The 22,029-nt window shown below is 39.9% G+C and overlaps 4 protein-coding genes across 13 annotated transcripts in view; 2 read left to right on the top strand and 2 right to left on the bottom strand.

Moving 5' to 3' along the window:
• The window catches only part of ppfibp2b (PPFIA binding protein 2b), a 78,299-nt gene extending 71,512 nt beyond the window's left edge, over positions 1 to 6,787 (top strand). For 2 of the 9 annotated variants that reach the window (XM_071506463.1, XM_071506471.1), the window contains exons 27-29: positions 170 to 370; positions 1,759 to 1,824; positions 3,517 to 5,698. In XM_071506463.1, coding sequence (XP_071362564.1) covers positions 170 to 370; positions 1,759 to 1,824; positions 3,517 to 3,591 — 342 coding nt within the window. In that variant the 3' untranslated portion in view covers positions 3,592 to 5,698. Of the gene's footprint in view, positions 1 to 169; positions 1,291 to 1,323; positions 1,725 to 1,758; positions 1,825 to 3,516; positions 5,699 to 6,284; positions 6,351 to 6,647 lie in introns of those variants that run through there. The other 7 variants (XR_011694644.1, XM_071506456.1, XM_071506481.1 and 4 more) reach the window with 7 other exon arrangements.
• rep15 (RAB15 effector protein) lies at positions 6,699 to 9,791 on the top strand. The gene is made up of 2 exons (XM_071506648.1): positions 6,699 to 6,980; positions 7,067 to 9,791. Exons 1-2 carry the CDS (start codon positions 6,699 to 6,701, stop codon positions 7,610 to 7,612), a joined length of 828 nt encoding a protein of 275 aa, XP_071362749.1. The 3' UTR covers positions 7,613 to 9,791.
• Positions 9,056 to 14,967, bottom strand: poglut3 (protein O-glucosyltransferase 3). 2 transcript variants are annotated; one of them, XM_071506593.1, is made up of 6 exons: positions 14,889 to 14,967; positions 14,053 to 14,250; positions 12,680 to 12,963; positions 12,356 to 12,560; positions 10,583 to 10,779; positions 9,056 to 10,334 (listed from the first exon to the last, which is right to left on the bottom strand). In XM_071506593.1, exons 3-6 carry the CDS (start codon positions 12,899 to 12,901, stop codon positions 9,894 to 9,896), a joined length of 1,065 nt encoding a protein of 354 aa, XP_071362694.1. In that variant the 5' UTR covers positions 12,902 to 12,963; positions 14,053 to 14,250; positions 14,889 to 14,967; the 3' UTR covers positions 9,056 to 9,893. The 2 variants fall into 2 exon arrangements, with proteins under 2 accessions (XP_071362694.1, XP_071362691.1); XM_071506590.1 differs by having other exon boundaries at positions 14,601 to 14,957.
• Positions 14,968 to 15,398: 431 nt separating this feature from the next.
• On the bottom strand, positions 15,399 to 21,737 carry cyb5r2 (cytochrome b5 reductase 2). The gene is made up of 9 exons (XM_071506636.1): positions 21,580 to 21,737; positions 21,199 to 21,342; positions 20,002 to 20,074; positions 19,566 to 19,672; positions 19,199 to 19,328; positions 18,903 to 18,986; positions 18,413 to 18,498; positions 18,188 to 18,287; positions 15,399 to 16,028 (listed from the first exon to the last, which is right to left on the bottom strand). Exons 1-9 carry the CDS (start codon positions 21,592 to 21,594, stop codon positions 15,856 to 15,858), a joined length of 912 nt encoding a protein of 303 aa, XP_071362737.1. The 5' UTR covers positions 21,595 to 21,737; the 3' UTR covers positions 15,399 to 15,855.
• Between the last annotated feature and the right edge of the window lie 292 nt (positions 21,738 to 22,029).

Genomic DNA, 22,029 nt, shown 5'->3' with positions numbered 1-22,029 from the left:
ATTTTAATTTTTTTACCTTTTCTAACAGTTATGATAACATTATTCTGACATCGAAATATTATAACGTTATAATATTGTTGTGGTTAATGTGTTAGCAAATGCTGGTGCAGAGGAGGTCAAAAGTCGGTGTAACAGTCAAATCCTTTGTCTTTCTCTTATTTCACTGCAGCCGAAGAAGTTGGGCTTTTCTAACTTGACTCACCTCAGGAGAAGACGACAGGACGAATCCACCGATTACGTCTGTCCCATCGAGGCGTCGTCCCCTCAGTCAGGGCAGTCTGTGGTGAACGGGGTACAGATGCGGCCCTACGCCGGCTTCAGAGGCCTGAGCCCCATCTTGGACAGAGAGCCCGACCGCTCCAGGGACCAGGTGGGGCTCGACGACAGCAGAGCTGAAGCATCTCCATGACAACAGCTGTGACAACGACATAGCGATAATGTGTCAACACCATGGACGACTGAGTTGTCATGCTTTCAATCAGCTGCCACTGCTACTGCTCTGCTTCCTTTGCTTGCGGCCCATAATACCTCAGCCCACCCCCCCACCCCCCCACCCCCTGCTCCTTTAAACCCCGCACATCAGCCCGACCCTGTGCCTTACTCCTGGAGAGATTCAGAGACGCCCAGATAAACAGCGGCTTGTCATGAAGGGTGTACTGAAACCATGAATCTAGCACACTTGAAGCATTTTGATTTCATTTCCAGTCAGATGCCTACTAACTAACTAACCCAACCTCAGCCCGAAACCTGTGCCATGATCTAATTCATCAGGAGAGAACACAGCCTCTCTCTTGACTCTTCCTGTGATATCACTTCCTTTAATCCATACAGTATATACGGACATCTCTTGTTGTACAGTATTAAGCCATTGTTTAACATTTGTGCGCCACCTTTAGATGATTTTATATCTTTGTGTGTGTGAGTCGGTCGCATAATTTACACCTTTGATTTTACAGTTCTGTCACATGGTTGAAATGAACTTGTGCAATATTTGCATAATTATAATGGAGGGATTATATTTAATATTTATATAATTGCAGAACCATTTATTAAATAGCATGTTTTGTTTGAAGCCTGAGGTGGTGATTTTGTACTGTTATTTTCATAATTGACTGTAATAGTATTTTTATAGTAATAAAAATCCTGCCCCCCGAAAAGGAAGCTTACATGTGCTCATGTAAATGTAAAAAAAATCAAATCAAATCATTTAATAAACAAAATTATGTGTGTAAAGTTGATTCCTTCTTTTTACATAAAAGCAGAAAAGAGGTGATTTGTGACAACTTTTGTACATTCTTTGTTTTGTTTTGTTTTTTGTTATAGCAAGGATGTAAAATGCTCTGTACTGCTGGCATGCCTCAGTAACCTGCATCAACCATTAATCTGCTTTTATCACCATCATCATCATCATCATCATGATCCTCACCATCATGGTGGCTGTCATCGCTGTTTATGACACCAGTTTCCCTTTCGGCTGAACAGTCTGTGGCTAGATGGCTGCTAACCATCACCATGGTAACCCTGTTAAAGCTGACAGGAGCAGTACATGTTTGAGCTCAGCTCAGCATGCAGCCGCAGGTACAATCATGAATTTAATCAGTATTGTACAGTGCAGTAGACGTCTGCTTAATCACATGGACACAAACTTTTTTTTACTGCGCTAAAGGTTAAGAAAATCATCATTGTTTGTGCATGTATGTCTATAATCGTGACTTGTAATGAGTTGGTGAGACCTCATGCGTGTCGTGTGTGTTGCAGATGGCGATCACAGAGGGTACCATGTTGCAAATAGAAGCTCTGTCTGAAAGCATCAACAACCTCACAGTAAGCACCAACACACACAAGCTGCTGGTTAATGACTTCTGCAGCTGATTCACTCACCAAGTAAATGCTCCTCATTGGTTGTAACAGACGTTCTAGTCACTCGGACGGAAAACTCTGGAGTTTATCTGAGGGAGAAACCACATTAAAACACAACAAATCTGTTTGGAAATTAGGAAGTAATACTATGACTAATAGTGTGAAACCTGCTTGCTGGTATTTCATTACTTGCTGTTATCAGGCAGATGTCAGCTCTTGTTGTCGTTTACTGCAGTCATCTTAGTAATCGTACTCTAAGGCTTTGTTAAGATTAAATCATCTATACATTTGAGTTTTGTTTTGGTTTTCTTTCAATAATAAATAATAAATAACTACATTTTTTTATGCTTCCTGTGGAAAAATACTGGCCTATATTAATCAAACTCACTGGTAATTAAAAAAAAAAATAGACCCTTTTCACTGAAGATATTTTGAGAAGTCATAGCATGAAAAGCACAGATGTAGTTAATAAAATTAAATGGCTGTATTTGTATAGTTGACACAGCTCCAGGACCTTGCAATGTGCATGATGGTTCACTGACACACAGTGGCAGAAAAAGTACTAAGGCCTTTTACCAAATTGAGTGCAGTAATACCACAACATAAGAAATACTTAATTCAATTTTTTCTCCCAAAAATTGTGTCGTTGGACTGTATGATAAAGCCACAGCCAGGAGCCATTTAGCTTAGCCTAGCATGAAGAAAGAAGGAAGCAGAAGGGAACAACTAGCCTGGCTCTGCCTGCCAGCACCTCCAACACTCACTAATTAGCATGTTTTACCTCATTTGTTTAGTCTGTACAAAGTCGGTGTTAAACCTACAAGCTGTGGTTTTACAGTGGCTTATGTTTAGGAGACACTGAAAGAAACTGCTCAAGAAACAGCAGCCAGATTTTGTCTGGACGGAGCCAGGCTAGCTGTGTCAGCCAATTTCCAGCCTTTGTGCTAATCCAAGCTAACAGGTTGTCAGCTGTAGCTTCATATTTGCCATAAATAACCGTGTTTCCCAATATGTGTAACTATTTCTTTAAATGAGAAAGTGATTTTGTACTTTGGATGGAAAGATTCTTTAAGGTAGCAAAAAGACAAATAAATTGAATTTGGAGTTGCTGGCTAGAGCGAGGCTAGCTGTTTCCCCTGTTTCCAATCTTACTGCTAAGCTAAGCCAACCAGCTGCTGGCTGTAGCTCCATATTTAGCATCCAGTCATGAGAGTGGTATCAAATGACCCCACTAGAATGGAGACATTGTTAATTTTGCCAGTTGCAACTGTGCTTCTCCTGCTGTGACAAGTCACAATGTGCTCTGTGACAAATGTTTTTTTGTTGCTTACTCTGCAGTGAAGCTGGTGTTGCTGACTTGGGATCAGTTCTATCAGGTTCTATATGTTTTGTAGCATTTAAAAAAAAAAAAAAAAAAAAATTAGTATAATTTTCAGTAACAAATGAGCCCTCTGGCCTTGTCGTGATTCGGTTGTTGCATCTTCCAAGTTGGCTCTTTAAAAAAGGTCCTTTGCTTGTTCTGGAAAAGCTGTACCATAAACCAAGATGACATGAGATAAAATATCTTGAAAATAAATGTGTAACCTCAACTCAGTGATAAACACCAGCTCCCCAGTTCTTTAACATGTTGCCACTCCCATGATGCTTTGCTTCCAGTACCTGCTCAGCCGGGAGGAGCTGCAGAAGGAGCTGCAGAAGGAGCTGAGGCGGTCTCAGACGGCGCTAGTTTGATGGACAATGACCCGATGCTGTTGGCTCTCTAATGCTGTCAGACAACCACAGAGACACCTGTAGCAGCCAATCTCACCCCTGAACCGTACCTCAAGCCCCGGCCTAACACAGCTGGTCACATCCACTTCTACTAGCCGCTGATACCTCATGTAACACCTGCATTCATTCTGCAGTCACACTGTAGATACAGTGGACTGAGAAACAACAGGGGACTTGAAAGCAATCTTCAAGGGTTGCTTTTTTATTTCATTTTATTTTATTTTTTGGATGAACTGAACTGTCACCCATAAGCCACTTGGGGCATTTCTTACTGTTTTTCTTGTTTCCCTATGCAATGTACCCTCTAATGACCACTGTGTATTGTACATACTGTGTACTGTGCTGGTATTTCAAAGGGGACGGCAGGGTCAGATGAACCACCCCTTGTTTCATGGAAAACATGTGTACAGTGTATTTTTTATCTGGAAACTGTGCATAATTTAAGGCTCAGCCATTTTGAAAAATCTCATCAGAGCAGCCAAAGTTAATTCAGTCAGTGGCAGGCAAACACTGAAAGGACTGAATGGGACAAAAACTCATCTAAACTATGTTACTTTGATGAAACATATTATTTAAGTCAGGAATGATGTTAAGTGGAAATGATTTATGATGAACTGATATCTACATCAAGTCGACATTGACATTAGACCTTGGGCCCACTGGTCACCAACATCACAACCTAAATTCAACCAAATATCATTGGCTAACGACAAAGGTGACCAGCGGCGTGCCTGCGGGGCAAGCTGTTGCTGTTATTGATTGCTGGCTGAACACGTAGATCCTATGATTAAAAAGCAAACATTAAACCATCAAACTTTTAAGTTTACACCTGCTAAAGCTAAAACGGTCCAAAGTATGTCGCATACATTCCGCCTCCTCTCTGCATTAACAATGTTAGATTATGAAAATATCTAATCTGACCACATTTCATATGACTGCCTTGAATAATTGCAGGCTAACAGATGGGCAAATATTTTACATGCCGGTGTTAATTAACACCTACATTGTGTCTTTTCAAAGGACCACAGTTATAATAGTCTAATGCTAAATGTTAGCACATTTCTTGTAAACCACATCTAGCCTTCGGCATTTTTGGCATTCAGGAGTAAGTTAACCAGCCGTCACTCTCCACTTTCTTCTCCCTAAACAAATGATTGGTCTCCATGCCAACTAACTTTAATTTACATTTTGCAGTGGTGCGGCATTTTACGATAAGGGGTAAATTACGGCTAACTATATGACCCGCTGACTTTTCATCCAATAATATCATCAGGTCAACAATTACAAAAAAAAAAAAAAACAGTCCTTTGGTTTGTGATTTATCTGCAAAACTAATAATATTACCATTCAACTCCCCTGGACTCACACACTAAACTAAAATGGTAAAGATGATAATTATTATACCTGCTAAACATCTGGATATAAATTTTCATTATGAGCAGCTTGGTAGTATGCTGACATCAGCATTTCTGTCTAACCACCAAAGTGCCTACAGAGCAGTCTCACAACCTAAAATTACCACTAGTGGACTATTGTAGTTACAGATCTGGACTTCTTATGAAATTTAGCCAGTTGTTTGTGTCGAAGTGACGAAAAGTGAATGATTATAGCTCCTCATCTGAAAGTCCAGGGACATTCAGGTGATACTATACTTGAAGATTATCATCCATCAACTAATTAGTGCATCAGTATGAGAAGTGAATTTATCTGTCAGGTATGGTGATGTATAAAGTTAAAATAGATATTACATCATCATCAGAAATTACCAATTTTCTTTGGATGTTCAAATATGAAAAAAAACCCCAAAACATTCCAATTATTATTTGACGTTAATATTTTGTGTGGCTGCAATACAAATTATGGTTCATTTGATTCTGTGCTTCTCTATATGCACTAGCACAGCACTGGTTTAGGTGTATATTTCTTTTAACTAACACTGTCCACCTAGGGGAGAAAAAGTAGTCATAAACTAAAATGTATGTATGACTGCACAAATGACTGACTGGTACAGCAGGACAGCAGATTGTGATATTTAGTTGACAAAATAAAAGCACTTTGACAGACTGGATCATCTGCGTTGTAAACAGATCATGTTTAGGAATTAGGAGAGTAACCTCATGTGCAAGTATTAACACACATTAACACACTGGTATCGTAAACTGCTTCTTCAGCATTATCAGGCTTGCTACTGGAAGATCCTACTGCTGTCCAGCCTTGTAAAAGGAGGAGATCCTTTAAGTCAAAACTGGAATTTTGACAAGAACAACGTGACTGTTAAATCCCTCCTAACCACCCTCCCTGTCCCACTAAAAGCTCCTGACCCAACCCACATGTCCTCATGCGTGCTTCTTTCCGAAAAGAGACAGTTAAGCATTTTGTTTACCCACCAAACCCTTCAGGCTTAGGCCTACCCCAATCCTGAAGCTGCCGCTGCCAGTTAACTGGTAAGAACTGGTCTTTTGTTGACTTACCTAAAATTTAACAAGTTACAAACACCACACCCACACTAACACTGTCTGCAGAACTGCCTCTCAAAACCTGGGATGGAAAATCTTCTTTATTCTACTGAAAGTTCTGTACACATCAGGACGCTGGAGCCTGAGCTTCACACACAGCACCATACACACACAAAGACACACTGTGTATCTCAGCAGGGCAGGGGACAGGAGCAGAGGGCGGATAGTAGACTTGGACCTGCAAAAACTACCAGACCCATCCTGGTGAGTGTGTGTTCATCCTGTGTTCATTTGTAAAGCTTTTGAATGATATGACAAACCATATTATTAGCACTGAATTAGTGCACTGTGTTGGGGGACAGAAGACTGATAGATTTTTAATGTGCTATTTACTAATAGTTATTTATTCGCTGTTAAATGAAAGAAACAATGGTACCATATGGTGGTAACACTGACATAGTTAGTAGTTTTGTTTTGTACCTTTAAGAACACAACTTTTACCAGCCATATGTTCATTTCAGATCACCTTTTCTCTTCTAATTGTACAAATTCTGTTTCCAGTGTATCAGGGAGACCACCCTCTGATCTCCCGCCCTCCATCATCACTCCACCATGGGCCAGACCATCAGCAAACCCACGTCTAACTCCATTCAGAACTCCAAACTCTTCTCCTCTTTCAAACGCGCCCCCCCTAGCCAACCGTCCTTTGATCGGAACGTATCCACTCGACCAAGCATCTTCTCCACACTGAGGAGGCCCCCTGTCGTCAAGCCCAACGATTTCATACCCCTATTCAACGACTGCATCTCTGCCGCCTCGTCTAGAACCCAGGAGTACCTCCTCTTCAAGGACCCGGAGGACAAGTTCCGCCCGAGTCCGGAGGTGCTGACTCAGGTAGGAATCTTGATCATTGTATACTTTGATCATTGATCAGTTGAAAGTATCAAACTGTTTCATATTTGTTTGTTGTCTTCACGCAGGTCTTCCTGATGACCTACATTTCCCAGAGTGTCTGCCTCAATATGACGGACACCTTCAACTGCACAGCCATGACGCCTGAGCAGCGCATCCTCCTCGGGGCGGACTGGGTCTGGGCTGTGCTGGAGAAGCCCACCAAGAACCCTCGGATCCAGATCGCAGTGCAGGTCCTACACCTGCCGGAGAGAGAGGAAACCGAGGAGAACAGCGTCTCCCCAGAGGCCTGCAGTGAGACTGTCCAGATGGCACAAAAGGAATCCAGCAACAAGACCATGTACGAAAAGTTAGTGGACTTCTGCACCTCCATCGGCAAGGATTGCTACGCCCTCTTCTTGTTCTTCGGAAAGAAAAGTGACAAGGAGAACATCTATGGAGTCCTCAGCAACAATTTTGAGGCAGCCATTGGAAAGTGCAACAAGATGGACAGACCATTTATTGAGAACTTCTTCAAAGGTTCAAGGTATCTCCATACACCCTCAGGAATGATGCAGGCTATTGTCACCAAGAAAGAGGGGGATCCTCTCACTCTCATGATTAAATTTAGCTGACCTAAAAGGACTTATAACATTGTTGGCCAATTACATGACACAAGACCACAGTAATACACTTTATGTTACATAAGCGTGGAGGTTATTGATGTATCCCTTGATAAACAACGTCCGGTCGTACTAAAATGTTGGGTTTGATAAAGTAAGAGGCCTTTGAAAGAAAATTCTAGTTACTAACAGGTATGTCAGTTTACTTGTGGAGAGTTCAGCTGTTTACTTAGTCTTGTTTTCTAACAGCTTGATCCAGAAACTTGTTGGAACACAAGATTTAAACACAAGAACAAACATACTGCAGTTACATGCAAGTCTAAAGAGCATCGTGCATGTATATTTACCGTGCACCTAGTTTCAAAAGTGTTCTAGGGTCTATTATCACAGTGGACATTGTGTGATGGCTGCGTTCCATTGATATTCTTTACTTCAGGGCTCTTGCTATTGTACATACTATTACTGGATTGACTAAACCTAAATGGAACAGAGCCATCATTATTGTTATAATTTACACCGGTGCTTTTCCTGCTCGGATAGGTCAGAATATGAAAAAGCCCTCAGAGGTTATTTACAGCAAAACTTAATGTAAATTTAAATTAGTAAATGTTATAAGATTAAATGTGTTGTTTTTTTTTTTATATATCAGTTTTATCAGTCGAGTATCATCCCGCCTAACAATAAAATTAACACTAAAAAAAAACTGTTCACTTGAAAATAAATCCTTTGTTTACATGCATTTTAGCCAAACAACAGATCGCTGTTGTAATAGGACAGCTCCCTCCAAACCACGTAGGGAAATGGGAATTTTTTTTCTTCTAAAGACCCAAAAACAGGCAACAATACCCGTAACAAGACTTCACACTCTTGCAACATTCACATTTTCGTAACCAGCTACCTGCTGTGTTTGGACAATATGTAAATGTGAGCTGAATTGAGGCTTGCTTCATAGTGATGTTTTGCATAAGCAGCTTGAGCTAAATTATTTTGCATGAACTATTACGCTGTTTGGAAGAGGGCTTGATTATTCCATAAGTACTTTTACCTAGAACAACTGCTCTTGAGGGGATTTTCTTGTGTTCTTTAAATTTGCATCACAAATTGAAGCGGCTTAAAATGAAAGCTGAGCGAATTGTTTCTGTAAAGAGTGAGTGTTGGGTACATTTAATTTTAGGTGCCGTGACTATGAAACGTGTTTAAAAAAAGGGACTGATGTGTCATTTCATTTATAGAGACACACAACAGGAAATACATTCTCAAATAGAGATTTATAACAGAGATGGTTAGAAAACATCTCAACTTGTCTTTTTAATGTTTTTTTTTTTTTTCCTACTATAATATTGTTTGTATGTTGTTACCATAGTAAACCAGTGGAAAATAGCACACTATTAAAAATGTTTTCTGCCAACATTTCTCAAAGTGAAACAAACAGAGCATCGTTGTTATGTTTATATATGGTTTTATTTCTTACAAAATATTTGTGATGAGAACATTTTTTGTGCAGCAATGTCAAAGACCTTTCCAAGAGAATTTAAGGAGAAATTGTCTTTAGTGTTGAAATCCTAAACAGATCTCACTATAGTTAGACTCAAAGCTTCAAAGAAGGATCTGAAAAGCACATGGGAAAGACAAAGCAGCTAACAAAGTTTGAGCTAACAACAGTATGAGACACAGCAATGGCTACGTACATGTTTTAAGAGCAGTTTGTCACTGTTAAAATTCAGCAGAGAGCTGTAGAAAAGATGGCAGCGTGAAGCCACAATTCAGGCGGTGCACCCCAAATATATATATTTTTTTACTATTACTGAATACGCTTTAAATACATAGCCATGCTAGCAGCGTGACTCTATGGAGGGTCTGTCAGTTTGTCTGCCACACACTAAAATATCTCACTGTGATCTAAAGTAGTGTAGAAGATCTATTTAAAGACATATTTGCCTTAGGTTAATACTGTATACAAATATCCAATCCAAAGGCACGTTTACAAAACAGTAATTATAACCAGAGCTTACAAAAAGTACAAAACAACTATACAACACACAATATTAAAAAATAAAGAGTGGCACTATGATTTTATTCCTGCAGCTTTATGTTGAAAAATGGATCAAGATAAGACTTTTAACTTTAACTTTTAACCTGTCCTACAACTTCCTACACTGTCCAAAATAAAGGCAACGATTCTAATTGTAAATTGTGAATTCACCTTTTCTTTTGAGCATCAGGAACATTTTTATTATTTTCACTCTTAATTTGTCAGAAATGATTCAGAGAGAAAGACTAAATACTGATTCCATCATAGTTCATTTTTCATGTTTTTTTCTTCTTTGTGGCTTTTACGCTCACATGTGCACGCAGCAGTGTGGTCATCTGGCTGAGACACCAGCTCCATGTCTGCATGTTGTGCGGGCTGCCCTGTCTGTCGCTCCGAATACATGTGCAGCACTCTGTAGTAGTAACAGTACAGTCTGCTGGGCTGCAGTAGCTCTCTGGCCGCTGCCTGACCCACTCTGGCCATCTCTTGAGCTTCAGCGTTGTTCTCTTTGGCCCATTTGATTTTCTCCAAAAGGTCTGACAGGTTTCTCTTCACAGGGATGTAGTGAGTGCCTGCCTTTAAATAGCTATAGAAATGTTCATAGTACTGCGAGTCCTGCTTCAGAACCAGACTGTTCCCGAGCATCAGGTAAGGAAAACGATACGCTGCCACTGTTCCATCCACGTTCACCTGGTACTTGTACTACAACAGACAAAAAAATAAGACCAGGTTTAATATTAAGGTTTGAAAATGTACATATTGACTTTATTGTGTTTATCATGGTGAGGCGTTGTGACCATAAAGGAGAAAACACATCTAAAATGGGACAGCAACAAAAATACAATGATGTAAAATGAAATTAAAAAAGGAAAAAGCACCTGCCTCAAAGAGAAAAAAAAGTTACGGCATTAAAAAAATTATATTAGAATAAAATATGAATTTTTCCTCACCTTAAAGAAGTCAAAGAATCCAACAAGTGGTGCTTTGCCTACTTGTTTCTCCCTGTCTCTGAAGAAGAACCAGCCTGTAATGCCTGCGTCCAGCAGGTCAGGGTTTCTCTTGGACAGGGAGACCAGCTGAAGACGTTCCTCTCGACTGTCCCGGCCCCGGAAAAACGCCTGCTCCGTTTTGTTTGCCCACGGAGGCCCTGGAAGAAGGTTAAGTATGTGAGGCACAAAACGCTTGAAGTGACAGACCCAATGTACAAGGAAGACTGTAGTACCCAAAGGAGTGTAGATGAATGTATTTTTAAAAACCCAAAACTGTCTCAAAGAGATCAACAGCATTTCCCTCTGGATCAATAAGATAACATGCAAGTACTGTCTGAGAGTTACATGTTATTTGTCAGAGTTCAGCTTGTACTATGAGGAGATGTTAAGCCTGGGGCAAGGGAGGCTAGATATCAAGACTCATTAGTTTATTCTAATTTATGAACACTGCCAGTTTTTTCCCACACTAGTCTGATTAAAAGACAGAAGCAGATGAGTGTAAATACAGCTGAGGGGAAGTCAGAGAGATGCTTGTCTAACTGTATACAGCTTAAAGTGTCGATTAGACAAAGAAGAGCATCTATGAATTATATTGACTTATTTATTTGACTTTTATTTATTTGAAATGGACTCTTAAGATTAGAATTTTAAATTTCAAATCATAAAAACACATTAAAAACAATACATGTCTATACAAAGAACAAGTACCATACAGTCAAGTAAAAATTTACTGCTCCATCTTTATTGAGCTGTGTACAAACCTTTGGTACATAAAAAAATTACAAACAACAGGCTGAGGCTATAGTTTGACATTTGCAGTTTAAGTAATGAGTAAAGATATGATGAAACTATGAAAGGATAAACTCAAAAATGATGGATCACCAGTGAATTGTTAAGTTAACTTTTCTATTTTTTCATCTTCAAAAATAAACTAATTTGTAGTTTAAGCTCAGCTTCTTTTAGGAAATACATGATCCTACAAAGACTAACAGGAGAAAAGAAGAAGACCAAACAGAGGTTTAATTAAATGTTACTACAGCATGTAGATTTTTCAGTAGTGATGGATATGAGGAAGTAGCTCAACTTTTAATTCATGAACTTCTCACTCTGGGAAATTAGGCCACTAAAAACCTGACAGTGTAGCAGATCACAGTCTCCACATGTTGCATTTGAAAGATTCTCACCATGATCATATATAATTGTTTAGTTAACACAAGAGAACTGAAGTCTGTGATGCCCCCCTGGTGGATGGTTAACGTTAAATTAAAGCCAAATTCACACACACAGAATTCCTGATTTTCTGGGTTCAGTTCCTGGAGGCTGTTTAGTTCCTGGTACAACCTGGTTAAAAAGAGCTACAGGCAGTGAACAAACCAGTTCTCACAGTTAGTTTGTATAAAAGCAAAAAAGCATTGTTTCTTAAAAGTGATGTCCACGGTTTTAAATGCTGCAGTCATAGTACTATACATAGTACACAGTATTTCCTTTGAAATTCTGACATACATTTCCACAACTCCATATAATTCCAAAACTTTAGCAGCGGTCAACTTTGAGATTTAAAGAGGATTTCTAAGTACCTGTATTCAAGGTAGCACAGGGTCAAATGTATGAACTTTGTCCCTATAAACAGGCAAGTGTCCCACACAGACAGATACAATTCACTGTCCTGATTACAGATCCCTGCTACAGTAGGTCATGTAGTGTCTGAGGAGTGTGTGTGTGTGTGTGTGTTACCTGTGTTTCCCTGAACAGACAGCAGGTCATTGGTGACGCCCCTCATGGCCTCCAAGGTGGAATGTGTGACCTCGTAGGTGGGGAGCACAATGTCCCGGGTCTCTGTGGAGCCACACCACGACAGGACTGGAGCAGCGTCCGCCCTCCTCGTCTCTAACGGCCAGTCACCAACATTGATGAAGAACTCCACATCAGGCACCCTCACCTTCAACAGAAAATGTAAGGTCACAGGAAACTGAAATCAGCCATCCCATAATGCCATGTGCAGTCTTTAAGCGGTAATATAATAATACTGCATGTAGTAACACACACACACACTCTTACCTTCCTTGTTAGAGAGAGCAGCATTTCATCAGAGAACATCTTGAAGTCTGTGTATTTTCCCAGAGTGCGGCGATACACCTGGTTGTTGATGATGGCGTAGTGAATGAGACCTCCTCTGTTGGAGAATCTGTGAGGCACTTCCTGTCTGATGCGCTGCAGGTCAACTGTGGGGAAGGATTTGAAGTCCGCCAGAATCTGAGGCTCTTCAGCGGGACACTGCATGACGCTCTGCCAGGCCGAGGCGTCGGGTTCAGGACAGTCACAGTACTCGTGATAGATCGGACCTGAGCGGAAAGAATAATCAGTCGGAGGCCAAAACATTAACTGAGCATTTTGGAGATGAATATGTGTTAAGAAGTGTACAAATATATGGTGTTGTCTATGAACCTGAAGTCATGTCCAACATTTCTGAGACAGTTGCACAATTCCTCCACATGTCTCAAAGCATTTTATGTGTTTTATTGAAGAGATATTGCGTTTAGCATCATCTAAGATTGATGGCAGAATCCCAGAATATCCAATATATTTAGGTAGAATGACCTTGTCAAACTCATAGAGGCTTTGTTTTAAGACAAGCAATCACTATGCATAGATTTGGTCATTCAGGTGAAGCTGTGTGTTCTTCTGCCGTACAGTTTTCCTCCTTTTAAAAGTGTTTTTGGGTATTTTTCTTCTGTGTGTATGGAGGGGAACATATGCTGTACAGGCAGAAAAGCTCTTTGAGGTAAATCTGTGATTTTGGGCTTTAAACAGTGGCAAGAAAAAGTCTGTGAGTTCTTGGTAATGACCTGTTTTTCCGTGTTAATTGGTCATAACATGATATATGAGCTTCATCTAAGTCACCAGCACAGATAAACACAACGTGCTCAAGCTAATAACACACAAACAATTACGATATTTGATGTCTTTATTGAACAGACTCATTTAACATTCACAGGGCTGTTGGAAAAGTGAGTGAACCCTTGGATTAAATAACTGGTTCCTTACTTTGAGGCATTTTCTGCGCATGTTGTCAAAATAGTGAAGATGTTTTCCTAATTTGCATGTGTTTTGTCTATTAGCGTGTGTTTTCTTAAGCTGCAGTGCGTTGAGCTCCCTGGGCCATTAGCCTTAGGGTTCATGCATCTTATCCAACCAACACTGTGAATGTTTGAATGATGTGTTCTATATGGACAAGATCAACACGACGATCTGTGTGTCATTACTTCAAACAGATTGCGTTTGTTGACTGCTGTTACTTGGGTTAAGATCTGACCACATTTCAAGACAACAAATGCAGATAATTCACATACTTTTTCTTGTCACTGTTAAAAAAAAAAAAAAAAAAAGTGAACTTGACTAGTGTGTTTCTCAATGCATGATGCAACACGGACCTTGCAGGATGTAGGGTGACCTGGCAACAGCAGCATCTTGGTGGAGGACCTCAATCTTCAGACCCTGCTGCGCGGTGCCGTAGAGCCGGTACCTCGCCAGGAAGGACCCGTCCTCCCGGTCCAGAAGAGGAGGGACGTGGATGCGGATGTGCTCCTTCTTGTTCAGAGAGCTTATCCTCACTTTAAACGCGTCTTTACCTGAACAGCACACGTAAACCGCAATTCAGTGAATACACCTGTGAATTACTTCCACCTTGCTGCACGGTTTAACGAAGTTAGCTGAACGAAACAGACTTTTTCCTCAAAGTGAAACAGTCGTGAATGCGAAGTGAGAGAATAGTTCTGATTATTTTTGACATGTAGCTAGCTACACCTGTCGATAATATTCAGAAACACGCTGCCATGTTGGTCAGGAGTTAGCTTAAACATCACTCAACGGTCACTTTGTTAGCTGTTCTGGTCAGAAACTGCTCCACTAGCATTTTGGCGATGCTAAGTTAAACACAATGACATTTCTCGGAGCTCATGCTACGTGTGTGATCATTTACCTGGAGACAAAGTCAGGTTTTCTCCCTTTGAATTAACCGCCTGAATATAGAAGTAGCGGACCGGTACAACCATGTCGGGGTCCAGCCCTAAGCCCCAGATGAGACATCTCTCTGGGCTGATTCTCTCACATCCACACACCCCGAGGTTTATGCTAATAAATACCACTAAAATTAAAGCCTTACAAAGTAAACCGCTCTGAAAAGGTTTGACTAAGTCTGCACTACGCTCACACATCATATCCCCCCTAAATGCTAGCTGCTTTACGTCTAAAGTGAATAAATACTGACTGTAAAGTTTTTATTGAAACTCCTACGCCGACATGTTGGTGAAGAGAAACACGCCCATGATGTGGTGGTGCGTTGACGGGATGTCGGAAATGGTGGTTGCGGACTGTGAACGCTCCACCAAAAACCCGTAAATTCTGCTCAGTATTGACAAAAACAACCACTCTAGTTCCACTTATTCAATTATTGTGGAGCTTTTAACCATACCCGACAAAAAACGACAGATAAAAGCCTCAGTTGTAAAAAAGATTAATAAATTTAAAAAATGACAGTGCCTAAACTCATTCTTATAAAGAAGTGCGGGTTCCCTTTAAGCTTATTGATCATAAGACAATTTAGCAAAAAAAAAAAACAAAAAAACAAAAACAAAACAAGATTTAATGCATAAATTACATATATATACCTTTTCTTTATTGTCTTACTATTATAATATTATAACTGCTGTTTGTATTAATTGAATAGGTGATTTTAGATTAAATGACTTACCATAATAGAAATAAATAAAATAAATAATAAAAAGCACTTGTTCTATTTAATAGGACAAATAGTTTAAAACACAGAAAATAAAACTACAATACATTACAATACAATACATTTGACTAATTTGGTATCTATTAAAATCAGCACTGTTGTTTTTACATCTTTATTTCATCTTTTTTTCTTTACAAAATTACATTTTGACCTGAAAACATTTTTTTGTATAAAAGATATGATGAGCAGTTTGATACTGTAATTAAAAGTATACATTAATTTTCCTAGCAGTGTTACTGGCGATTCTGATGGCAATAAGTTGTACTAGCGTCACTGACATCAGAAATCTTAGATGACAAAAACGGTGTTATCAGCACCACCTATACATAGTAAACAGCCATTTTGGACAGTATTAGACCATCAACAATATTACAGTGATTTGTGGATTTGTGAATGAGTGATTACAGGAAACAAAGCAGCTCTGTAGGCAACCAGAACACTAGTAAGAAAAGATGTTTTCAGATTTGTGTCCCAGCTTGTCCAGATTTGGCAGACAGGCATTCTGTATCATTGGTGGAGGTCCACACAGGACAATAAGGACATCGGTGGACGGAGCAGGGAGGTGGTCCTTGATCATGTCATAGGTCACAAATCCTGAACTGTAGCTCCAGTCTGGAGGATAACACAAAAGAGAGAGACAGTTGAATCAGAAAAAAACTGTTTTTCAACTATTTGCTGGCAAAATATTTGATCTTTTTTTGTTTAGCTGTGAAAATTCAGAATAGAATCTCATCCTGTTCCTCAAAAGCTCGCTTTTTTCCATATTTACAGCCTAAAATGTGAAAAAGGTGTAAAAGTGGAAAAGGTAAAACTACTGCATCTATGGCTTATTCACCAGAGAAATCTGTCTTGGATCTTTCTTTATACTAAATATTAAACACTTCCTCTTTCTATCATTTTTAGTTGGCCTCTATGTCCCCAGCGCCAGAAGAGAGAAGCAGACCTCTTCTTTTCAGCAACAAGGGATGGGACATTGAAAGAGAGAATTAAATCAGTAATAAAATTATCTGCTTAGTTTTTGATCTCCAGGGAAAGATAAAGATTTCCGCTGCTGGTGTCAATGAAGTCATTAATAATGAGAAACACAAGGCAATTTGTTCAACTTGTGCTTTCATCCACAGACACTCATCACTCCCTCCAAGGCAACCAAATAATGATATTGCTAACGAAGAGCAAGTGCACCTCTTCAAATGAATAATGATCAAGGGCTGAGTCTCTTTTCTGTGTGCCAGCGATGAAGATGCAACGGGACGGAATACAGGAGCTGTTCAAGGCCTCCACAACACAGATTATGTAACAATATTATGCTGATTAATTTCTGCTCACTTTTGGGATTATGCAAACGAAGACATGAGCGTTTTGCTAAGCTACTGTAACACCCTGGTGGAGCTATATCTCCCTCCTCGGCCTGTGAGGATTTTCCTCCAGTGGAGGAGTCTTTGTTTGGTTTCTCACTTTGAATATTCAGCAGTGAAAGCAGAAGACCAGGTTTGAAGATTTACTCATCTTCATACAGCCTGGCACTGCACTAATACTCACATACAATATATATCCTGTATGGTGCATGTTAAAATTAGCCATGGAAATGTTTTCACCAGATTCCACATTATGAGAAGTAAACACGTTTCACAGTGTTATGTTTTAATGTTTTGTTTTGTTTAAGTAGAAAAGAGTTTGACAAAAATTTAAAGACAGTTTGCAACTACAAGGCTAGAAATTTAATTTGAGAATTTTTAACATATTTTATACATATAGGGGTCCACTTTGTGTCATTACTCTGTTGGCTGGATAGTCCTACTGCAAAAATCTGCTGGATTGTTTGAAATGTATGAATTGAAATCTGTGAACTGAAAAGTTTGGTCGATAACTATGTACGTATTACCTGTATCCAGGTACACATATTCTGGTGTTTTGAGTAATTTCATATGATAGAAAGTGTAAATTTCTTGATGCCAGCTTTGTAGTTGTATTGTACTTTGTTTGATTGAAGAACTCTTTCTTGTATTTAAAAAAAACAAACAAAACAGAGTTATGAAGACTAAACCAAAGACTTGCCGCATGAAATCCCACACTTCTGGCACATCATGGCCTCGTGAACATGACATGTTAGCAGACTATAGCCAGTTTTCCTGAGCAAAATATCTGTCTCTTTAGCTGCTACATGTTGCACTATGTTCACCATCTACTGTATTTGCTAACTTTGTCTGTCTGTTGTTTGTAACACAGGTGGATTATTAACTTCTTTCACTGAAACTATCAGCCTGCTGCTGCTTGAAATGAGACTGAAGAGAGACTGAACCAACGCAGTAAAATTGTGAGCCGTAAAACCAAGACAATTAACTGAAACACTCTCCGCAGAGCTGACGACAGCTCCAGGGATGGGTGAGAGTTTCTGTGGGTTTATCACTATAGGGTGACTTCTTTCACATTACGCATCGTCACACAGCTGTTTCTCCAAAATAAAAATTTAAAATGGAGTTTCTTTGCAGTAAACTAAAAACATGGTATCCTCTGTCTCATGTTAATGTACTGTGGTGAAAGCGCTTTTCAAAATTAGGACCACATACAGTACAACCTGTTGCTTCTTTGGTCAGAGGTGATATTAATACAATCTTTAAATAGTTTTTCATTGTAAGAAACATTTTCTGCTGAAACAACTGCACCTGTTCAGTATGATAAGTGTTACTTTAATACATGGGGCAGCTTTTATTGAGTGGAAGCCCACCAGATGCCCTGCTGTTGGGTCCATAAAAGAAGAAATGCCTCCTTACCCTGTGGAGGTTTGTCGAGCGTAAACCAGAGCTTGACTTTGTCTGGATGATTCTTCTTCACCTCCTCCAGCTCCTCCCTCAGTAGGATATCCTTCTCAGTCTGAGAGAGGGCGAGGGAAGGAGATGTTATTTCTCCAGAGTATTTCCCATTTATGCACAGCAATACTCTTTAACAAAAAGACACAAGAAAACATTTCCCAAAACAATATACTGCACAGGGCTGACCTGGTTGGCAAATATGAGAGAGCACCGGGTGTTGTCAGTGGGATCTGATGTGATCCTGCGAATTAACTGCAGCATGGGAGTGATACCTGTGATGGAAAAATACTGAAGTTAGTCTGAGAGGATGATTTATATCTAACTGAGGGGAAGACAGAGGAGTAAAATGTTGTCTTTTCTTGTTTTTCAATAAAATTATATTGTCAACAGTGGGGCTACACACAAAATTTCATTAAATGGTCCTGAAAGTTAAACTCCTGGAAAACTTTGAGTGTTTTATTATTGTTGAATGTTATAAGAAAAAATAAAATCTACAACTGTTCCCCAGTCTTCACATCCCTTTATCTATGAGACGACAAGCAGGACATATCATTATGCAAAGATTTCAGTCTGCTGAGCCACTGTGATCTTCCTCTGAATAATGTACATCCATTATCGCACATTATAATCATTCATAATAGAATGATTAATAGAAATAATAGAAATGTAAATGAACCTGTTCCTCCAGCGATCATTCCAAGATGTTTATACTTCCGAACCTTGGCCTCTGACTTCTTGTCTGGTCGGATGGAAAACTGACCTTATTGGAGGAGAAGAAGTTTCTGTATTAGGAAGCCAAAGCAGTTGAGAATTATATTGTACCACAGTGACATCTGCTGGTGATAGAGGTAACTACAGCGCAAGTGCATGGGGTGCAAATACATGAAGTGCAAATCTTTATGTGCAAATAAATAGAGTGACTTTACTATTCTTTCTTTTCTTCTTTTCTTTTCATAAGTTCACATTACATACCATTTCCCCTATACACCAGCAGCCCATTGGGTCCTCTGAAGTCGATGGCGTCTCCAATAGCCATGTTGTCCAGGTACTGAGACATCTTCCCTCCCTCTGGGAAGGAGGGATGACTGTTCTTGTAGTACACCTGGAGAACAAGTGTTACAAAGAAAAACACAAGCTTTAGAGACTAATTAGATTTGTTATTATCATATTATTGGATCTACAAGGCATTAAAATGTCCTATTAGCATTGCTAGCCTGCAAGACAATTTTCAGGGATCTGGAAACCCGTCAAAGGATCCACCTCAACCAGCAGACATATCGGTCAAATGGTATACATTGGTATGTTTGTGCTGTTTTGTGTCCTATCTAATGTTATTTACCTTTACCACAAGGTCAACAAATCCCTGGTCCTCATCGCTGGAGACTGGAGTGTAGGCTCTGACCACCAGGCTGCCGTTCACCTTGGCTGACAGGTACACGTGCTGACCTGTGAAAACGTTAAAGATCAGGAGAAGCATGAGGACAAGAAGCTGTTTTTGAGCTCCTCTAACAAATTCTCTCACTGCTCTTGAAGTGCTACTGCAGTTTCTGGCTTTTCCCTAAATGTCACTGATCCTTTGATGTGCTGCAGTTCAGTTACTGTAAGGAAACTGCACATCCAGAAAAGCTAAAAAAATTATCTTGTATTCTCATTTATCACCACATTCCAGCTCAGTAGGTTTAAGGCCAGAGGTGCTGGACCTTCACAAGACAAAGAACTTAATACTGCTGTGCCATTGTGCAAGAGGAGAGAAGAGAAGAGAAGAGTTTCAGTACCTACTGGTAGTCCAAGGATATGAGCTCCAGACGGCAGGCCAAACCGAAATTTCTTTGTGTCATGACTGATTTCCTGTACAAGGACACACACACACACAACTTTAAATAGAACATGCAGTATCATCCTTGCAAATCTGCAAGGTGACTGACTTAAAGGTTTTTAAAGGGCCATTTTGGCCAAATTACAAGAAAACATATAACATCTCTCACCATCAGTTTTTATAGGGACTACTTTTATTCAGTTTCTAGAAAGAGATTTAGATTTTTCTCTCAGAAAAGTTATAATACATTCAGAATAACAAAATATTTGCTTCAAAACAGTTACATGGTAGAGTATTGATTATTTCTTTATGTTGGTTTGTAAATTAATAAATAAAATGAACTGAGTAGCCTACTCCACCCTCTCAGCATTGCACTCCTATAACATGGTCAGACTCACTGTGGACAGTTTACAGGAGCTTTTTGTATGTTTTGCTATTGCTACAGAGCCAAAGTTAGCATTAACAGCAGTAACTTATCAGTCTAGAAGAAATGTTGTGACTTTAGCATCAAACTTCATTCCTTTACTCACCAAGACCACCACCTGACTAGTGGTGGAAAGCAGCCCTCTTGTTTTGCTGCTATTTCTATATTATTTATAAATAAAAACTGACTTGACTTTCTTTTTCCTTGTCAAAACCTGGCACCAATTACCCACAATGCAACTTGTCTGACATTTCAGTCAAAGATTCAGGTGTGCTAGCTGCAGCTGATGTAGCCTCGAGCCTCTAGCCTTAAAACGAAATGAAGATTAAGGCTATAGAGGTCTGGTAAACTCACTTCTTTCTAATTCCACACACCAAGATTTCATCTTCAAACTAGTCATCTTCAGCCCCAAATGACGATGACTCAAGTGACATCACTTGAGGCAAACTTCTCGCAGCTCCCTCTGGGGCCACAAAAGGTTTTTTTTATACAACTCAGTATGCCCCAAGACCTGCAGACGGACTTTGATCTGTAAAATTGGTGATATGAAATAATTGATAGCGTTTTGATTAGTGTGCACACCCAGTGAGCACAGACATTATCAGTGCTATGTGGGAGTGAAACTGTCAGTTATTAGTTGCAAACACAAACTGGAAAGACTAGAGAACTAGATGCGACTGTGAGTGCAGACCTGATTTTCTGCATGAGCGCATGAGTCTTTATGCAACCTACATGTTTGTCTAGGAGGGGAAGTGAATATTTGACCATAGGGTCCTGCAGGGTGACAGGTAGCTTCTTCCCTCCCGCAGAGCCTCGCAGGAGGAGGTACAGCGCCGTCACTACCACCACGGTAAAAGCCGCCACCACTGGGATAATCTGCAAGACAAAGGTTATGGACAGTATGAACAATTACGGTGCACAAAACTGTCAAGGTTCTAGTTTTGTATGAAAGAATTGGTTTCCCCATCACTGTGCAGTAAGCATTTTGCCATTTTAACATGTATTATACACAGTTTACAGTGAGATGAAGCAGTTCTTCAATGATCAGGTGCCAAAAAAGATAGATAAAGAGAAGTAATTAAAAAGGGAAATAAAGTTGAAGTCCATTCTCACCAAGTTCTGGTCCATAGTTTTCAAATGTAAAGTGTGTCAGAGCCTTGTTCTCACGCAGCCTGAGAGATCAGAGTCTGCACAGAGTCAAAGAAATGATAGCTTTCACTCCCTCTCTCCCTCACACACACACACACACACACACACACACACACACACAGAGAGAGAGTAAAGGGCCTTTAAAGGGGTGTGGCTTCCCGCTGGGGGAAAGGTGACACAAGGTCCAAAGCACCAATAGGAAGCCAGATCTGATCATGGCACTATATAGTACAGAGGTGGTATGCAGGCAGTGAGGAGCAGTGCCTTGAAATCACACCACAGGCAGAGGGGAGGAGAGACCGACACACAGAGATTACATAATCTCCGTAGCTGTTGAGACCCGCTGCAAGAGTCACAGAGAGGAAATGACAAGTCCTTGCATTTTCAAAGTTGATGAAATATACAGTAGAAATA

Source organism: Trachinotus anak, unplaced genomic scaffold, assembly GCF_046630095.1.
Source record: "Trachinotus anak isolate AG129_WGS33_773 ecotype Australia unplaced genomic scaffold, CSIRO_AGI_Tana_v1 ptg000002l, whole genome shotgun sequence".
NCBI lineage: Eukaryota > Metazoa > Chordata > Actinopteri > Carangiformes > Carangidae > Trachinotus > Trachinotus anak.
This window is presented reverse-complemented; position numbering and strand designations above follow the sequence as displayed.

Coding starts and splice junctions, on each gene's coding strand:
- poglut3 (XM_071506590.1), bottom strand. CDS start 14,838: ATGATGTGTGAGCGTAGTGCAGACTTAGTCAAACCTTTTCAGAGCGGT. Junction 14,251..14,600: donor AAACCTGACTTTGTCTCCAG/GTAAATGATCAC, acceptor TGTGCTGTTCAG/GTAAAGACGCGTTTAAAGTG. Junction 10,780..12,355: donor GTCTGTTCAGGGAAACACAG/GTAACACACACA, acceptor ACCTTCTTCCAG/GGCCTCCGTGGGCAAACAAA.
- cyb5r2 (XM_071506636.1), bottom strand. Junction 20,075..21,198: donor TTCCCCTCCTAGACAAACAT/GTAGGTTGCATA, acceptor GTCCTTGTACAG/GAAATCAGTCATGACACAAA. Junction 16,029..18,187: donor GCTCGACAAACCTCCACAGG/GTAAGGAGGCAT, acceptor GTTATCCTCCAG/ACTGGAGCTACAGTTCAGGA.
- rep15 (XM_071506648.1), top strand. CDS start 6,699: ATGGGCCAGACCATCAGCAAACCCACGTCTAACTCCATTCAGAACTCC. Junction 6,981..7,066: donor GTCCGGAGGTGCTGACTCAG/GTAGGAATCTTG, acceptor GTCTTCACGCAG/GTCTTCCTGATGACCTACAT.